Consider the following 15,923-nt stretch of genomic DNA (forward strand, 5'->3'; position numbering starts at 1 on the left):
TCATGTTCAAAACCTGTTTTTCCAAATAATAATCTGTTAATGTAAAAATAGGCTGACTGCTGCCCAATAAATTCTAGGGCAGCTCCTAAACATAAAGAGGAAAAGACAGAAAGTCTTACCTTGCCTTAAAGACCACCATCAACTATGGAACTATCCTGAGTCAAGCCTGGAAACCTTCCAGCAAAGCTGTTTATCAGTGGGTCACTAAATCTGTGCAGATGTTTACAGATACCGATTATATGTAATATATGCATATAGTTTCCATTGACTTCACATATTTTAAGCCTTAGAGAGAAGATTGTAGGCATGGTTAAAAATAGCCTGTAATTGTCAGAAAATATATTAGCGTGTCTACAGTGACAATGGTGGACAACATATAAATGCTCATGATCTTATTAAAACAAAGCATATTATAGATGAGAAACAATGTACTATTCAGCCATAAAAAAGAATGAAGTCTTGCCATTTGTGGCAATGTGGACAGATCTTGAGGGCTACAAAAAATAAGTCAGATGAAGAGAAATTCTGTAGGATCTCACTTACATGTGAAATCTTAGAACAAAAACAAACCCATGGACACAGAGAACAGACTGGTGGTTGCCAGAGCGGGGGCGTGCAGGGTGGGAGCAGTGGGCAAAGGGAGTGAAAGGCACAGACTTCCAGTATTGCATATTTGAAAGTTGCTAAGAAAGGAGGACTTCAAAGTTCTCGTTGTAAGAATAAAAATTTTAAAGCTATGTTATGGTGAAAGATGTTAACTTGATTTAGTGTGGTGATAATTCCACAACGCATACAAGTATCGATCGTTATGTTGTATACCTGAAACTAACGCAATGTTGTCTGTCAACTGTATACCTCAGTGACAAAAAGGACCTGTCCTATTAAAGGTGATAATGCTGATCTAAAAAAAAGGAGCCAAACAAGAAAATCCACAGCTTGCAATAGTGTTTTCAGCTCATTGCAGAAAATTCACTGGCCATTACCCCCCAAATTACAGATTACTGCTGTCTTTCCTCAAACCTAAGCACTTACAAGGAAAAGAATTAGTATTCTTGCACCTGGCCTTTAGCAACATATAGTTCTATTCTCAGTGAGTTTATTTTTTTTTCTGGCTAACATATTTTTGCAGGTAAAGCAAGACTAATAAGACATGTGCCCTCATTAAACCTAATGTTGAAGCAAAAAAAAAAAAAAGCTTAAACACTGCGTGAGAACTTTCGCAAAGTTCCACAGGAATCAGACACTTTCTCTGTCCAGTCTCCATGGTTCTTCCGGACGAGGAAACCTTAACAAACTGGATCGCAGAAACCAAGACACTGTCCGGGCACCGAGCCCCAAGGCCCTGGAACCCAGCGCACCCGTGCTCGGCCAATTACACCCCTGCCGCCGCGCTGCGACGCTCGCGCGCCCTCTGTCGGCCGATTGCCGTGGGCTCGGTTTTGGAAGCCTGGAAGCGAAGGATGAGCAAAGGACAGAAGCAAGGGCAAAACCAAACAAAGCCAGGCCTGAAGATCACTTTGAAACGCTTCCCTCCCCACGTCGACGCCGCCCCTTTCCTTCTTGTTTGTTTTTATACATTACTGTTTGCCCCTCGGGCATCAAGCTGTTAGTGTGTGCGGGAGGGATTAAAGCGAGACGGCGTGCTGGATGAAATATAAATTAAAATGATACTTCCGTCAGTCTGGAATCAGGGATTGTTTCTCAAGGTCTCCCCAAACACTTAATTTCAAACGAGTCTTCATTTATTACTTCAAGAAAGGCCAAATGCATAATTTATCAGCCGCTTTCAGTCAATATACCCTTATAAGCACGTTTCCCATGAGCCTCTGAGTAAAAGTATGCTATGCTAATTCTATTAGTTGGGTACACAGAGCTGTCTAAGAGAGTAAACAAGCATTAAAAGGAGACACGTGTGAACAAAGAAATACCTATCAGCCCATCACCCAGGGTCGAATTACCCAGGGAATGACAAGGAGGTAGACTGTGTCCCATTATTTATGCCCAGATCTCTCCCCACCTCTGCACCTCTGAGCCACCCAGGGGCTCTGTGTGGGTGACTCCGGCAGGGCATCTGGGCACGGTCGGCGCTGGGCACTTACCGGGTCTCCAGGGGTACGTTGCTGTTTAGCACCCAGCTGTCCTGAAGCTGAACGGACTCGGGCGTGGTGGCCAGGTCGTTGGGCGCGGGGGCTGGGGCGTGGATCTGACTCCGCCGATTGGTCAGCGAGTTTCTATTGAGGGAGTTGGCGGACGAGTGGTGATGGGACAGCGTGTGGTTGTGAGGGGGCGGCAGAGGAGGCCTCAGAGTTGACTGGCTGTGGTTCGGAGGGCCTAGGAAATGAGGAAGGAAAAACGTCCGTCAGTGGCTGCAGATTACAGACGCCCCGCAAGCCCGGGGAGGAGACAACTGCTGAACGTTGCGAACTAGAGAGACCTAAGACTGCATAAAGCATCCCAGTGTTAGCTATTAATAATAATGCACTTCCATTTGCCTTTACCCAGAGGCCTCCGATGAAGAACGAGAAACCAGGGTAGCCAGAGCAGGCTGGTCAGGGCTGACCCGTGGGATTATTTGAGACATATTCATCCTGCGGCGAAAGGAACATGACATCCAAGGCTGATCATTCCTGTGGCAAGTCCCTGTTCCATTTGCTGGTAAACCACTACACCTCATGCATTATATAAACCTATTCCCTTTTTCTAGAGATGACAGGACTAGGGTACACTCAGAGCCACAGAGGACTAAGCACCTGAGAGGGTCAGGTGGGAAAGGAGATGAGCCCCCTGTTGGATGGAGGTGAACTTGAGAGGGCCGGGCAGCCCTCACTCAGGCTCCGGCTCAAGTGCCCACGTGGGGATGAGGGTGCAAGGCAACACATCTAGTTTTCTTAAGAATGCTCAAGATGTGGATGTTTAGATAAAATATCCCCTTTCAAAAAAATGTTGACAATTCACTAAAAACTACGTGCATGTATTTCTGTGTGTATACTACACACACACACACAGGTATGTATACATTTTCTATGTTTAATGAGTCAACATTAACACACCTGTGAGCCCACTCAGATCCGAGGGCTGGAAACGTCTCTCCACTGAGAGACGGACCCTGAGGACTCTTGTCTCTGGAGCAGGTCAGGGTTGACGGTTTCAAGCCATGGCCCCGACTCCACACTGCATCCTGTTTTCCAGTCTCCAAATCCTCCACCCTCACAGGAAGGACACGGACCTCCACCTCGGGACGGGTTCCTTGTAAGTACGACCACATACAACGACAACCGCACCGGGGCCTTCCCCGCAACCCGTTGTCCAGCCGCACAATGACATATTTGAAGCATAATGAAAAAGAAGGAAGTTCCCGATGCAATGGGAGCCTATAATTTGGTCTTCGCGGCTGCTGAAATGAACATGACTTCTGATCTGCGTCCTTTGAGAAAGTTTATTTTTTGAAGCTTCCAGTCAGGGCCGGCCGCTCACCAGGGCTCTGCTGAGCCTTGTCATTTTTGGCCCCTGCCAACTTTTAAAATCCTCAGCCCCTGCTGTTCTGGCTTTGAGAAGTTGGCTCAAGTCATTGAAACTAGCAATTTGACACAAATTTCAACTCCTGGTATCCTTATGTGGCCCGGCCACATCTCTAAAAGGTGTAATTGACGTTCCTTGGCCCCTGTGATGCCTGCAGACACAGTCTGAGGAAAAGACGACGTGTCAAGAGGCTGTGGGGTTTGGAGAGCATTGTGACCAGTGACAGAGAGGAACAGACATATGGAGGAAGGTGGCCCCTTGCAGTTTGCATCTCTGGGCTGAAATTACTTGGGGGGGGATTTTGTTTTTTTGGTGTTCAGAAAAAGACAACTAAAACTAACTAAAACCCAATGGGAAATGCCACTGTATGGTGGTGGAGATTTCAAATCGCGTCCTCCACATGAACCTGCAATTCGCATTTTACATTATGCACTGGTGACATTTTAAACAGATCTTTGAGGGAGTTTCCTAGCCAGAGCAGGCTATTATACTTCCTGGTATTGTTGTCTGTCTAGTAATGTATTATTACACATTATTTAGCATTTGTCTTGTGGTAGCGGAAAGAGGTGAGAAGAGGGGTGAAGCGATGGAATAATCATCCTTCGGAGATGCTGTCCAAGCCCCTCGCCCACCCAAGTTCATGAATTCTCATGCCTCTCCTTCCCCCTCTCTCGACTCCCATCCAAGTGGCGTCATTATTCTCCATTAGGTAGATAATTACCAGACTTGCCTCGGGAAGACGAGATGAATCAGTGTACAAGCGAGAACCCCCCTCCCTGGCCCCAAGTCCTAACTTTCCTCTCCTCCTGCCCCTGGCGCCCGCTCCCCGGCTCCCCAGACCACACACTCTCCCGAGGCACAAAGAGGCTGTGTGAAGGGTTTCACTCACTACGCCAGATGCCCGAACCCGCCTTCTTCCTGCCCATTCACCCCGCGCTCAGTGTCTCTGCCTACGCTGGCCTGTGTGGCCCTTCCTGGCCCGTCTGCGTGTGTGGTTGCCTTTCTGCCGGTGCTACATCCGGGGGCAGTGCTGAGGGGGGGACGCAAGTGCCAGCATGGGGATTACATGGCGTGTTCCAAGTGAGTTCACGGAGGGTGTGTTGTCCAGTTGACTGGAAGAGACGTCAAGCTCTCTTTCCATTTCTCCTAACGAGGAGGCCAAGAGCTTCACGGGGGAGTGGGAGGAAGAAAAATATGGGAAGAAGATAAAAGAATACGTAATTCTCCACTCACCCTGCCCTCCTATGAAGCAACATGCCATTTCACTGCGAGTAAATCAAATTACCGATGGCAGCAACAAAAGTTATCCAGCATCCTTGGTATTGGAAGATGTTCTCATTACCGCTGTTCATTTCCACTGTGACATTGATTATATTTGCTCATTTATCTATCTATCCAAAAGTCATATTTTTCAATTAAGTACAGGAGATAGAAGGAAAAGCCATTATAGTGCGGAGTGCTAACTGCAACCACTGGGGGCTATGTAAAGTGATGTGGGAGCATCTTGTGGGGGCGTGCATCCAGCCAGTGCTTAGGAGATAAGACCTGGAGAACTGGGTTCAAGGATTGGATCTGCCACTTTCTCAATGTGTGTGTGAACCAGGGCTCACGACCTCACTCCTTTCATTCTCTGTATTCTCATCTACCAAACGGGGCAAACAGTCGTAACTACCCATAATATTGCTCTAAAAGTGAGAGCGGACCCAGGCCAGGTAGCTCAGTTGGTTAGAGCATCGTCCCGATACACCAAGGTTGCAGGTTTGATCCTTGGTCAGGGCACATACGAGAAGCATCCAATGAATGCATAAGTAAGTACTACAACAAATAGGAGTCCCTCTCTCTCTCTCTAAAATAAAAAAACAGTTAGAGGGGAAGGAGAATGGAAATTGGGAAACATGTTACCTGATGGCTGGCAAGTTCCCTCAAAACCACGTGCACGGAACACTGCTTGGTTCGTTTGGGAGGGAGAGGCTGGGTAGGAGGTAACTGCAGCTCTCCAGGGGCCCCGACGTGAGAAGGGGAAGTAAAATCCGCCCGTCTAGGGCAGAAGTCACACACTGGCTGCCCCCAAGGTGAATATTGTCACACATTCAAAGTCAAGAGTTTGTATAGTGTTCCAGATTCCCTACGGCTCTTGAGAACAAAAACACGACAGAATGCTGAATGATACACCCTCACGGCAGCCACCGGACAGAGCTGAACGCCCTGGGGTGCTTCTCCTGGATCGCCACCGACCCGAACAGCCCCCGTTACCTCCATCGGGCCAGGTGCGTGCGGTCCTGCTACCTGCTGGTAGGCACTCACGTTTCTGACGGCTGGTTCAGCCAGGTGCCTTAGTATTCTGTGTGGGTAACGTATCCCTGACATAACAACGCTCTGCGACGACGGATGATCTCAAGCGCTTTCTGCGTTTATCAGTTTTCACTACAGCCATCCCATGTGCTTGCCGGATGGGATGGTTTTCCGTTTCAGAAATGCAAACAGTGGCAGCAACGCGCCTTTCCAAGAAGCCAAACTACGTGACAAAGCCCTTCACCAAGGCAACCGAGGTCTTCAATCGATGGTGAAACCGAAATGAGTAACTCGGTCCACTCTGTGTTTCACACCATTATCGGGTCTAATTAATGTGTATATTACTAGTGATTCTTTTATCACATAAATATGAAATCACATAGTCATGCAACAGAGCCACGGATAACTGTGTAACATAAATGCTTACACAGTATCAACCTAATAAATATGCCATTAGCAGGCAAAAGGCAACTGTCATTAAAATCGTGGGACTAACTCACAGCATTGTACCTGATATAACTTGAGCTGAGATCCTGGAATTTATTTTTAGGGACTGTGTGGCTTTTAGTACTAGGACGAAGGAGCTATATATTGGTCCTTTGTTCAAACCTAGAGTGGGACAGGTGAGGCACCTAGTGAAGGTGAGTGAATGTACAAAGTGCTTCCTGTATATTGAAAACTTAAGCATTTCAATATGCACTTAATTTGTTCTGTTTGTTCATTTGGTTTTGTTTGCTTGCATGGTCCCTGCTTCTGTGTTTTTAGATTCATGGTGGGAGAGTTTCCACAAGTTTTGACCTTGACAGAGATGCCATTCACATACTGTCTTTCCTAAATGGCAAATGGTCGACAGTGAAGTCTTAACAGAGACAAAGAAGTGCTGCTTTGTTGGGTAACAGTACGAATTCCACCAAAGTTAGACGGGCAGACCGTGTGTTAACTAGACCAGTGGTGCCCAAACAGCCTGTACAAACAGCCAACACCCACGCTGTAAATAACAAAGAAAGAAAGAATTTCCTTTGGAGCTAAGGGAGTAAATTCTTCATAAGTGGGCATTGTTGTTGCATCTCCCTAAATAAACAGCTGAGGGAGGTCTGTGGGCTGTGTCTGCCCCGGCCTGTGCGGGGTGGGTGGGTGGGGTTGGGTTTGCACAAGAGTGGGAGAGCGGGGACACACTTCAGTACCCTTGCCTTCCTCCATAGTCCACTCCGATTTTTGCTGGAGGTTAAACATGACCACAAAAGGTCTGAAAGAAAGAAAAGCAGAGGCCTGCCTGATTGCTAAGAATTCACTCGTTCTTGAAGAAGGCGTGCCAGCTGTTGGCCTTTAACATCTTCAACCCCTCCAACCCCGAGACGATGAGTTAACCACAAACTCCCTGCCTTCTATCAAATCTCGTCCACGGGGCAAGTTACATCTTGACAGCCATCTGAAGATGCTAGCAGCAGGGCCGCTGCTGGCAGAGACTCAGCAGCCTCTGGTGGATGAAAACTGGCACCGGGGCGCCCCGTTCAAATTGGACCGGGTACGGGAGCCAGAGCAAACCGGAGGCGAGGGTTCTCAAGAATAACAGCCTCTGGTTAGAACCGAGAGGAGTTCGTTGCCGGCAGCCAGGCTGGTGGTTGGCGCTGAGCCCCAGCTTGGACGCGTACCAGCGGTGAGACTCCCGGAAAGCTACGTACGTGTTTTTTTCTGAGTCAGTCTCTCAGTCTGGAAAATGGGTTTAGTAATTTCACTTCTCTCATATGGCGGTTAGGAGAATCAAATGAGACTATCTATTAGAGGCCTTGCACAATTCTTGGCATGTAGAAAGCTATTAATAAATATCATCATTGTGTGTTATTGTATTATAATTAATAATACTAATAATAGTAGTTACAGCATCAACAACTGTGGCTCTTGGGTCACCTTAGTTTTTCTAGCTCTTTGGCAGCTTTCAAAGGGCAAGATCAAATCAACATATGGAGGCAAAATTGCCAACCTCGGACCCCATGACCTTCAAACTGTCCCCAGAAGGGCACAGTGACGAAGGGATGCGGCCCAGGCAGCCTCAAGAATGCCTCTCCCAGAGCCTGCAGAAACGAGACTTGGGACTCAGAACTGTTTCATTTCCGTAAACAAAGCCGTCGATGTTGCTCTCTGCAGAACAACCGCGTTGGCAACAGCTGCACGAGCTGTGAGCTCTCCCCGTGTGTCTGGTCCTGTGCGGAGTGCTGGACATCAATTATGTTGATGTTTTCCCAGGCACTCCCGTGGGGCAGGTTCAGTTATCATCACCCCCATTTTGCAGATGCAGCAGGTGAGGTTCCTGAAGGTCAAGTAAGGCACCGAAGGTCATGTCCCAGGGTCTCTTCCCCACTCTGCCATGGGCAAAGGAACACGAGGCCGCACGACGCACACATAGGCGAGGAACGAGGACCCTGTCCTGGTTCACACACACGCTAGCAGCTGCGGAGGAAAACTGGCTGCATTCATTTCTTTGCCCATTTGCTTAAATGGCAAGACTGGACCTTGGGAGAAATTGGTGGGAACTGCCTGCCTACAGACGCTGCACCCGGACTGCTGCTTGAGTCGAGAGAGGTAGTGCAGCACCGCCGCACGGCAGCACAGTCCCTTCCCGTGCCTTCCCAGCGGGTCCTCCCCAGGCTCCCCGCCCCCGCAAGCTGCGGCCCTGGCTCGCAGGGGGATGGGCCCTTTGCAAAGACCCAGGGGTGCAGGGCTGGGTCCAGGTCCAGCCTCCTCCTCTGCGTGCGAAGAGATTTCTTTATTTGTCTCTAAGTGCTGAGCACTTTGGACATTCACCTTGCTCCCTCCTTCCCTGTCTTGATATCTACTGAATGATGTGTCCCCTGAGGCGGGGGTCCCCAGCCCCCGGGCCATGGGCCTGTACCCATCTGTGGCCCGTTGGGAACTGGGCTGCACAGCAGGAGGTGAGCAGCAGGAGGGTGAGGGGAGGAAGCTTCAGCTGTGTTTACAGTTGCTCCCCGTCACTCGCATTACTGCCCGAGCTCCTGGGGTCCCCAGTGCCAAAAAGGTTGGGGACCGCTGCCCTAAGGAACGGACTCTTATTGTTGAGTACTGACCGACGTATGGTGTTGCTGGCTTTGCAGGACAATGGACTGCTCTGCGCTATTACATGGATCTGGCTGCTATTGTCACAGCAGCGGCCTCTCTGCATGTTTCGGAAGGGGGAGAGAAAGGAAGAAAGGATGAAGAAGGGGGCCAAGTTATGCTTCCTTTCTCATCTCCGGGGCCAAGGCTCCAGCCCTGGCCGGCGCCCCTCGCCCGGTCTGCGCAGTCCTGGATCAGGGAGCCACTCTAGATGCAAAGGCCGTGTTCAGCCTGAACGGAGCGCTGGGGAAGGAAATGGCTGTGCTCCCTCGTAAGCAATGATCTGTCGTTCTCTTGCTTACGTGAAATGTGTGACCTCAGAGGAAGAGCATTCCAAGTGCATTCCCAAGGACACGCAGATCAGCACTGCGAGGCGGGGGCACATGGTTTGCAGGCCAAAGGAGCGACCATGTGTAGGCTTGGAAACCAAGCTTTGTCAGCTCTCCCTGTGTTCATAAAACACCAGGATTTAGAGCCGCATCTTAGGCAGGTCATCTGAGGATGACAGCTCTCCCTTAATAAGCACCAGCTGTGTGTTAAGCACTCGATGTATCTCACCTTCTAAAACTTCATCAGTTCAGAAGAACTATGTACCCCAATGTTCATAGCAGCACAATTTGCAATAGCCCAGTACTGGAAGCAACCTAGGTGCCCACCAGTAAATGAGTGGATCAAAAAACTGTGGTACATTTCCATAATGGAATACTATACAGAAAAAAGAAAGAAGGAGCTCCGACCCTTTGCAACAGCATGGATGGAACTGGAGAGCATTATGCTACATGAAGTAAGCCAGGCGGTAAAAGACAAATACCATATGATCTCACCTATAAGTGGAACCTAATCAACAAAACAAGCGAGCCAGCAAAATAGAACCACAGACATGGAAATAAAGAACAAACTGACAGGAACCAGAGGGGCTGGAGGCGGGGGGAGAAGGATAGTGGTGGGGAGAATTTGTAATAACCTTCAAAGTAAATACTGTTCTCCATTTTAAAGTCGAAGAAATTGAGGTACAGGAAAGTTAAGTGATACGCTTTCCTCCTCAGATTTTGCATTTAACTGTAATACATCTGTGCTTTTCCTGAGTGCACGCGGGGTACAGCTCTTTTGTAAGCCTTGACATATGGTTTTATACTATTTTTGAACTCTCCTGTTTTCCTGCTACGTTGTGGGCTCCTCCAGTGCCAGGAGTCTGTCTCATTTTTATGACCCCAGTGCAAGACTGTGGTACCTGGCACAGAACTATTACCCCATGAATGAATGAATGATCGAACAAATGAGTGAAGGACTCGTGCTCCTGGGGGTTACGTTTGGGGAGCCTTAGCGGAGAAGAGCCAGGGCCGATTTCTGCCTCTGTTCGTTGAGCATTCGGGTTGTTGGCTGAAATCCGATGGGTCTTCCTTTAACTTAATTCCATGAATTCTTATTTCCCTTAAGGGCCCTTTCCCAGGCAGGCAGCTGGACCCTGGCAAAGGGACTTGGATCCCTTCTGTTTCTATCTGTTTGCTTGTTTTTTTCCTGGTTCTGCCTGACCACCGATTCTATTTCTTTTTATCACAGCTTTGTTGAGATGTAATCAAGTTCAGCTTTTGAAAGGAGACATTTCAGTGTTTTTTTGTTTTTTTTTTAACATATTCACCAAGATGCGGCACTGTCTCCACCACCCAATGTTAGAACATTGCCCCACCCCTCAAGGAAACCCCGCACCGTGAACGGCCCCTCTCCGGTGGCTCCCTCCCCGAATCCCGGCAGATGTTAATCTACCTTTTATTCCTGTGCATTTGCCTGTACTCGACATTACGCAGAAAGGGCGATCCCCCCTGACTTTTGTAACCGCGATGTCTGGTGCAGAGCCCCAGCGGAGCCAAAGGTGGACCTGAGGTGGACCTCTTCACACCACACGTACAGGTGTCCCTCCCTGGCAGCCTGAAGCTGGGCCTTCCTAGGAGCTTCCGGCTGGGCCCCTGCTGCTGTTGACACTCTCCAGTCTGGGACGGTTAGGTGACTGACGGCCGCTTGAGAGCCCACTGTACACCGGAAGGTCCAAGGGGGCTTCCGGCCTGGCTGTCATCCATCAGGGAGCCACACGGGCTCTGCTACAGCCCAGCCCCTCACTCGGGGTGGGGGAAGGAGGAGGGACGCTTGAAGGGGGTGTAGGGCCAGCGACTGATAGTAGGTCTGGGACCCTCCTCCCCAAACAGGGCAAGTTCTCACATCAGGTGGGGCGGGAAGGGGTTTTAATCACAGGCACCACACCATCTGACTGCCCTCCTGCACCCTCACTCTCTGAAATCGTCGGGAAAGCATCCCTCGAGATCAGTATCAACTCCATTTAGCTACTTTCTCCAAGTGACAAAAACAAAAAAATAAAATAAATAAAAAGCCCACTTGAAATACTTGAGAGGAGCCCTTCTAAAGAGCAGATTTTATTGCAGAGTTACATCTGAGCAGTGCCTATCTGTGCATTTCAATAAATCTACATTACCCTTGGTATTGGGGCATCCTCTGGGAGAGGCAAGCCTATCAGTAGAAAGTAATGATTTCGGGTTTTTCAATTGCCCTAAGGATCTTGACAATGCTATTAAGACCCATGCTCTCCCTATCGAGAAGTTTAGGAGTGAAATTATTAATACGCCCAGACATTATGTTGATTGTTACGCGGTGGCAGAAAATACTCTGTTATTTGAGCGGCATTATCACTTTCCCAAGCAGAGAATTGCATCAGAAATTTAAACTCCTCTCATTCCAGCTCATCGCATAGCTTTTCAAGGTCTTATTGTCAAATAGGCTGGGCAGAGTGTGGGTATTTCCCTACCCGTGAAAAGTAATATGTTTTTCAAAGACCAGACTATATATATATATATTTTTTTTAAAAAAATAAAACTCAAAGAGGGATTTTATTCCATCAAGATGTCATTCTTCAGCTCTTTAGGTTTTCCTTGGGGTGTATTTTATACTTTTTTTTTTCTGTCTTTGAGACGGCCACAATGCTTTTCCCTGAGCACAGGAAGATCATCAACACAAAGATAAAATACGGTTTTGATTTCAGGCTGAGCCTCTGACGGACGGACAGGGTGATGGGCTCAAGCTCCGAGGCCCACCCTTCGTCAGTACCAAGCACACCGGCTGAAGGGCGAGTGCAGAATAAAGGTTCCTGGAGCATTTTCACTTCAAAGCTCAGCAGAATTACTCACTGTCTGGGTGACCTTTTCCCCCGGTCCTCTCACGGTCCGCGCCTTACAGGGCCCGGGAACAAAAGTGTCTCCATACTACAGGAACAGAAATCAGCTCCATGTCACACCTCGAACTGCCTCTGGTTTCATGTCGGGTGACCTGACGGGAGGGGATGTGGGGGGCGCGGCCTCTCTGCCTTCAAAACGCACTCACTCACCCTCATGCACACACGCATGCCTGCCTGCATGCAGCCAGGTAATCACCCAAGAAAACAAATCTCCGAGAGCTTCCTGGAGAAGCATCGCCCGCCCAGGGTTACACGGTGCACGCACTGCTAGAGCGTGCCCATGGGATTGATTCCTAATTGTTCAGAGGCTCCTTTCAAAGTTGTGTTACAGTTGCTTTGCATCTCCCAAATAAAGCAGATCAGACATTGCTTCTGGCCCTTCTTATCATGCAGCATGGACCCAGGGGTACCTGGTGCTAAGCAGGGAGAGATGAGAAAAGCTCCCCCTTCCCCTCTATCCACAGAGACTTAATAACCATTCCTACATGGTACAGAGAGTTAAAGGAGATAGTCTACTTAAAGCAACAGTGCTTAGAAAATGCATTGCAAATCGCGAGTACTTGGGAAATGTCATTTATTTTTGCCTAAATAAGCTAATTCTTTCTTGTGGTGGTAAAGAGAGGAATAAAAACACCCTGTGATTTAAAGATTATTAATTTAATGACTTGGAAAACTTCCTGTTGCCAGATATGTTAAAGGTAATAAATAGCACCATTAAGAATAAGGGTCCCTTTGTTCTACTAATGAGTTATAGGAGCTCTAGGTCCTGCAGACAATCAAAATAATCAGTGTTCTTTATTTTCACCTTTTGCAACTTACATGCACTGAAATAAAACCGTTGATTGTGGGCAATTTAAAGGGCCTTACAGTAGCTTTTTTATCTTTGATAAATTCTTATTCCCCATGAAAATCAGCACGCGGAAGACCTAGGTTCCCCTGAATCTGGTGTTCCTGTGTAATATCGGTCCCCATTCTGCACGAAAAACCTACGGTCAGATCAAGACATTTAAGTTTCTTTTGCTCACGCTCGTCTACGAGCCAAACGGCTTGCTTTGTCATTGCAATTCACCATTCCACAGCTCACAGAGGTCCTGAGTTATTCATCACCTTTCGATGGTTTAAGTCATGAATTAGCAATTTGTTTCTCAGGGCTTCTTGGTTTACTGAAATTTCCCCGTATTTATCATCTCAAATGGGATCATTCTTAATCCCATAAGAAAGAAAGAGAGTCATTGCTCTCGTGAAATAATCAGATTTGGTGGAGAAAATAATTTCTATCTCTAATGCTGTTTATCTGACACTTTAATAGTGTGGTCTGGGAAGGCTTCTCAATAAGATGATATTCGATCAGAGACCTGAAGGAAATACGGAGCCATTCCTATGTCTGGGGGAACAAGGTTCCAGGCAGATGGAAAAGCAAGAACAAAAACATTTACAATCTGGGAGGTGCAGAGGGGTTGGCCAGAATGCCAGCCTAGGTTGGTCTCTTTCATTGTTTCAAGCCTAGTTCTCAGCGAAAACATTGAAACACATAGGAAAGGCCCAGATGCTCACTTGCCTTCGCCACATCTGGGACTGAGCCAGGCAGGCTTCTGTCCCAGGACCTTTGCACTTGCCGCGCCCTTGGCCTGCGGAGACAGATAGTCGCGTGGCTCTCTTTCAACACGTGCAGCTCTCAGCTCCAATGTCACCTCTTAAGACAGCTCTGCCCAGGCAACCTCAGCAGGCTCATGCTCCTCACTTTGCTTTCTTTTCCTCTAAAATATATAGGATCCCATTGTTATACATTATCTCTTTGCTCTAGAAAGCAAGCGCCTTGAAGGCAAGGATGCTGTTTGATTCTCTGCTGGATCCTGGGCTCCCGGAACACTTAGCAAACACAATGAAGGGTCATCAAATTAATTAATTAATCAGTTAGTTACTGAGAAGTACACCAAGTAGGAAGGAGTCGAACAAAAGTTCAAATTCTAACCGAAATGAGCATCCTTCACGGGGACTGTTGCACAGTATTATTTGAGACAAATCCCAAAAGGATGAACTTGACCAGCGTTCAAGATAAGTAATTGTGGGCTTGCTTTGCCAAAACACAGCTCTATCTCACGCAAACTGGAGCAATCTTTTCTCTTCCTGTAGCAATGGAAAAATGACAGCAAACGCTTTACAGGCAGAAATCCCCACGGAACTAACAACGGCGGAGGCCTCTGACACGCCCCACGTGGGAATACACACATGTTATTTCCAGACTCTGACTAACAGGATCTCTGGTGGCTCTCTGGGCCACTTGACAGTGTTTGCTACCCGTCACGAGTCCATTGTGTCGGAGAATCTCTGCTACAGGCCACTGACTTACGTGAACAGCGTGAACCCTGGCTCATCCGCGTGTAGTCGGCGATACAAAAAGCAACTTGATGTGGGAAAGAAAAAGATGGTTCTGCAGAGGCTTTGCAAATCAAAATCAAGATATATGGAGTTCCTCCTCCTCGAGGAGACCCGTTTGATTGGGTCAGATGAAATTCAAGGGCTCCCTAACTCTCTGCTGACAAGTATGAGACATTTTATGGGGCTCTGTTCTAGGATTAACACTGGCATGTTATATGTGGAAGAACTCCATTTGGCCACATTAAATCTTCATAAATCTCTCTACATTGCGTGTGGTATGCAACTGGGAAGAGTTTTCGCTCATGGGTTTTTCTTTGTACAGAGTCTAGCAATGTCATAGGTGAAGTAGCCCCTTGATAAAGCCTTTCCTATTTTCTGGGAGGCATCCAAGGAAGTGGCACCTCTTTCCACAAAATTCCTTTTGCTCCTCTCCAGTTAAATTTCTTATACAAGAGGAGGGCCACATGAACTCCGTTCACTATGGCCAACTATTTTCAAGTATTTGTTGATTTGTTCCTTCATGCATATTTTCTTTTTCTTTTTTTTTAAAGATTTAATTTATTTATTTTGAGAGAGGGAAGGGAGGGAGAAAGAGAGAGAGAGAGAGAAAGATCAGTGTGCGGTTGCTGGGGGTCATGGCCTGCAACCCAGGCATGTACCCTGACCGGGAACCGAACCTGCGATGCTTTGGTTCGCAGCCTGAGCTCAATCCACTGAGCTATACCAGCCAGGGGTTCATGCATAGTTTCATTTGTTCACATGCTCATTCATTTGACAATTAATCACTGGGTGTCTTTGCTGGGTCCCATGGACTGAGGTTACAGAGTCTCTGGCCTCTAGGAAGGTACAGAAAGAGTCATATCTTAAGTCAGCCTTTCTGTTGAGCTCCGCACATTCCACTCTTTTTTTCCCTTGTGGTTGTTAACTATCAAAATGCCTGACACTCCCTGGCCAGGTGGCATGCCAGGCGTTTGGAGCATTGCTCCGTACACCAGAATGTCTTGGGTTCCATTCCAGGTCAACGCAGACACTTAGGTTGCGGGTTGGATGGCCAGTTGGGGTGCGTGTGGGAGGGGAGTGATTGATGTTTCCCCTCTCACATTGATATTTCTCTCTTTCCCCCTCTTTCTCCCTTTCTCTCTCTACTTCTCTCTCTCCCCATTCCCTTCTCTCTAAAATCAATAAATATATCCTCGGATGAGGATTAAAAAATGCTTGGCTTTTCCATGTATGTTTTCATTTGAGTTTCAGCTCATGTATAAACACTTTTTAAGGGCCATTAAGACACACTGCTCTGAAAATTCTTCATAGATGCATATTATTAAGCCAAACGGGAATGTTTCTCGCACTCTCTGCACCTCAGTCTTATCTTTCCAGGCAA

The 15,923-nt window shown here is 47.7% G+C and overlaps 1 protein-coding gene across 1 annotated transcript in view; it reads right to left on the minus strand.

Moving 5' to 3' along the window:
• TENM2 (teneurin transmembrane protein 2) overlaps positions 1 to 15,923 on the minus strand; it is an 842,102-nt gene that overhangs the window by 263,817 nt on the left and 562,362 nt on the right. The window contains exon 4 of the mRNA XM_045827298.1: positions 2,100 to 2,331. Coding sequence (XP_045683254.1) covers positions 2,100 to 2,331 — 232 coding nt within the window. The remainder of the gene's footprint in view (positions 1 to 2,099; positions 2,332 to 15,923) is intronic.

Source organism: Phyllostomus hastatus, unplaced genomic scaffold (genome assembly GCF_019186645.2).
Source record: "Phyllostomus hastatus isolate PE091 unplaced genomic scaffold, TTU_PhHast_1.1 phas_contig_150, whole genome shotgun sequence".
NCBI lineage: Eukaryota > Metazoa > Chordata > Mammalia > Chiroptera > Phyllostomidae > Phyllostomus > Phyllostomus hastatus.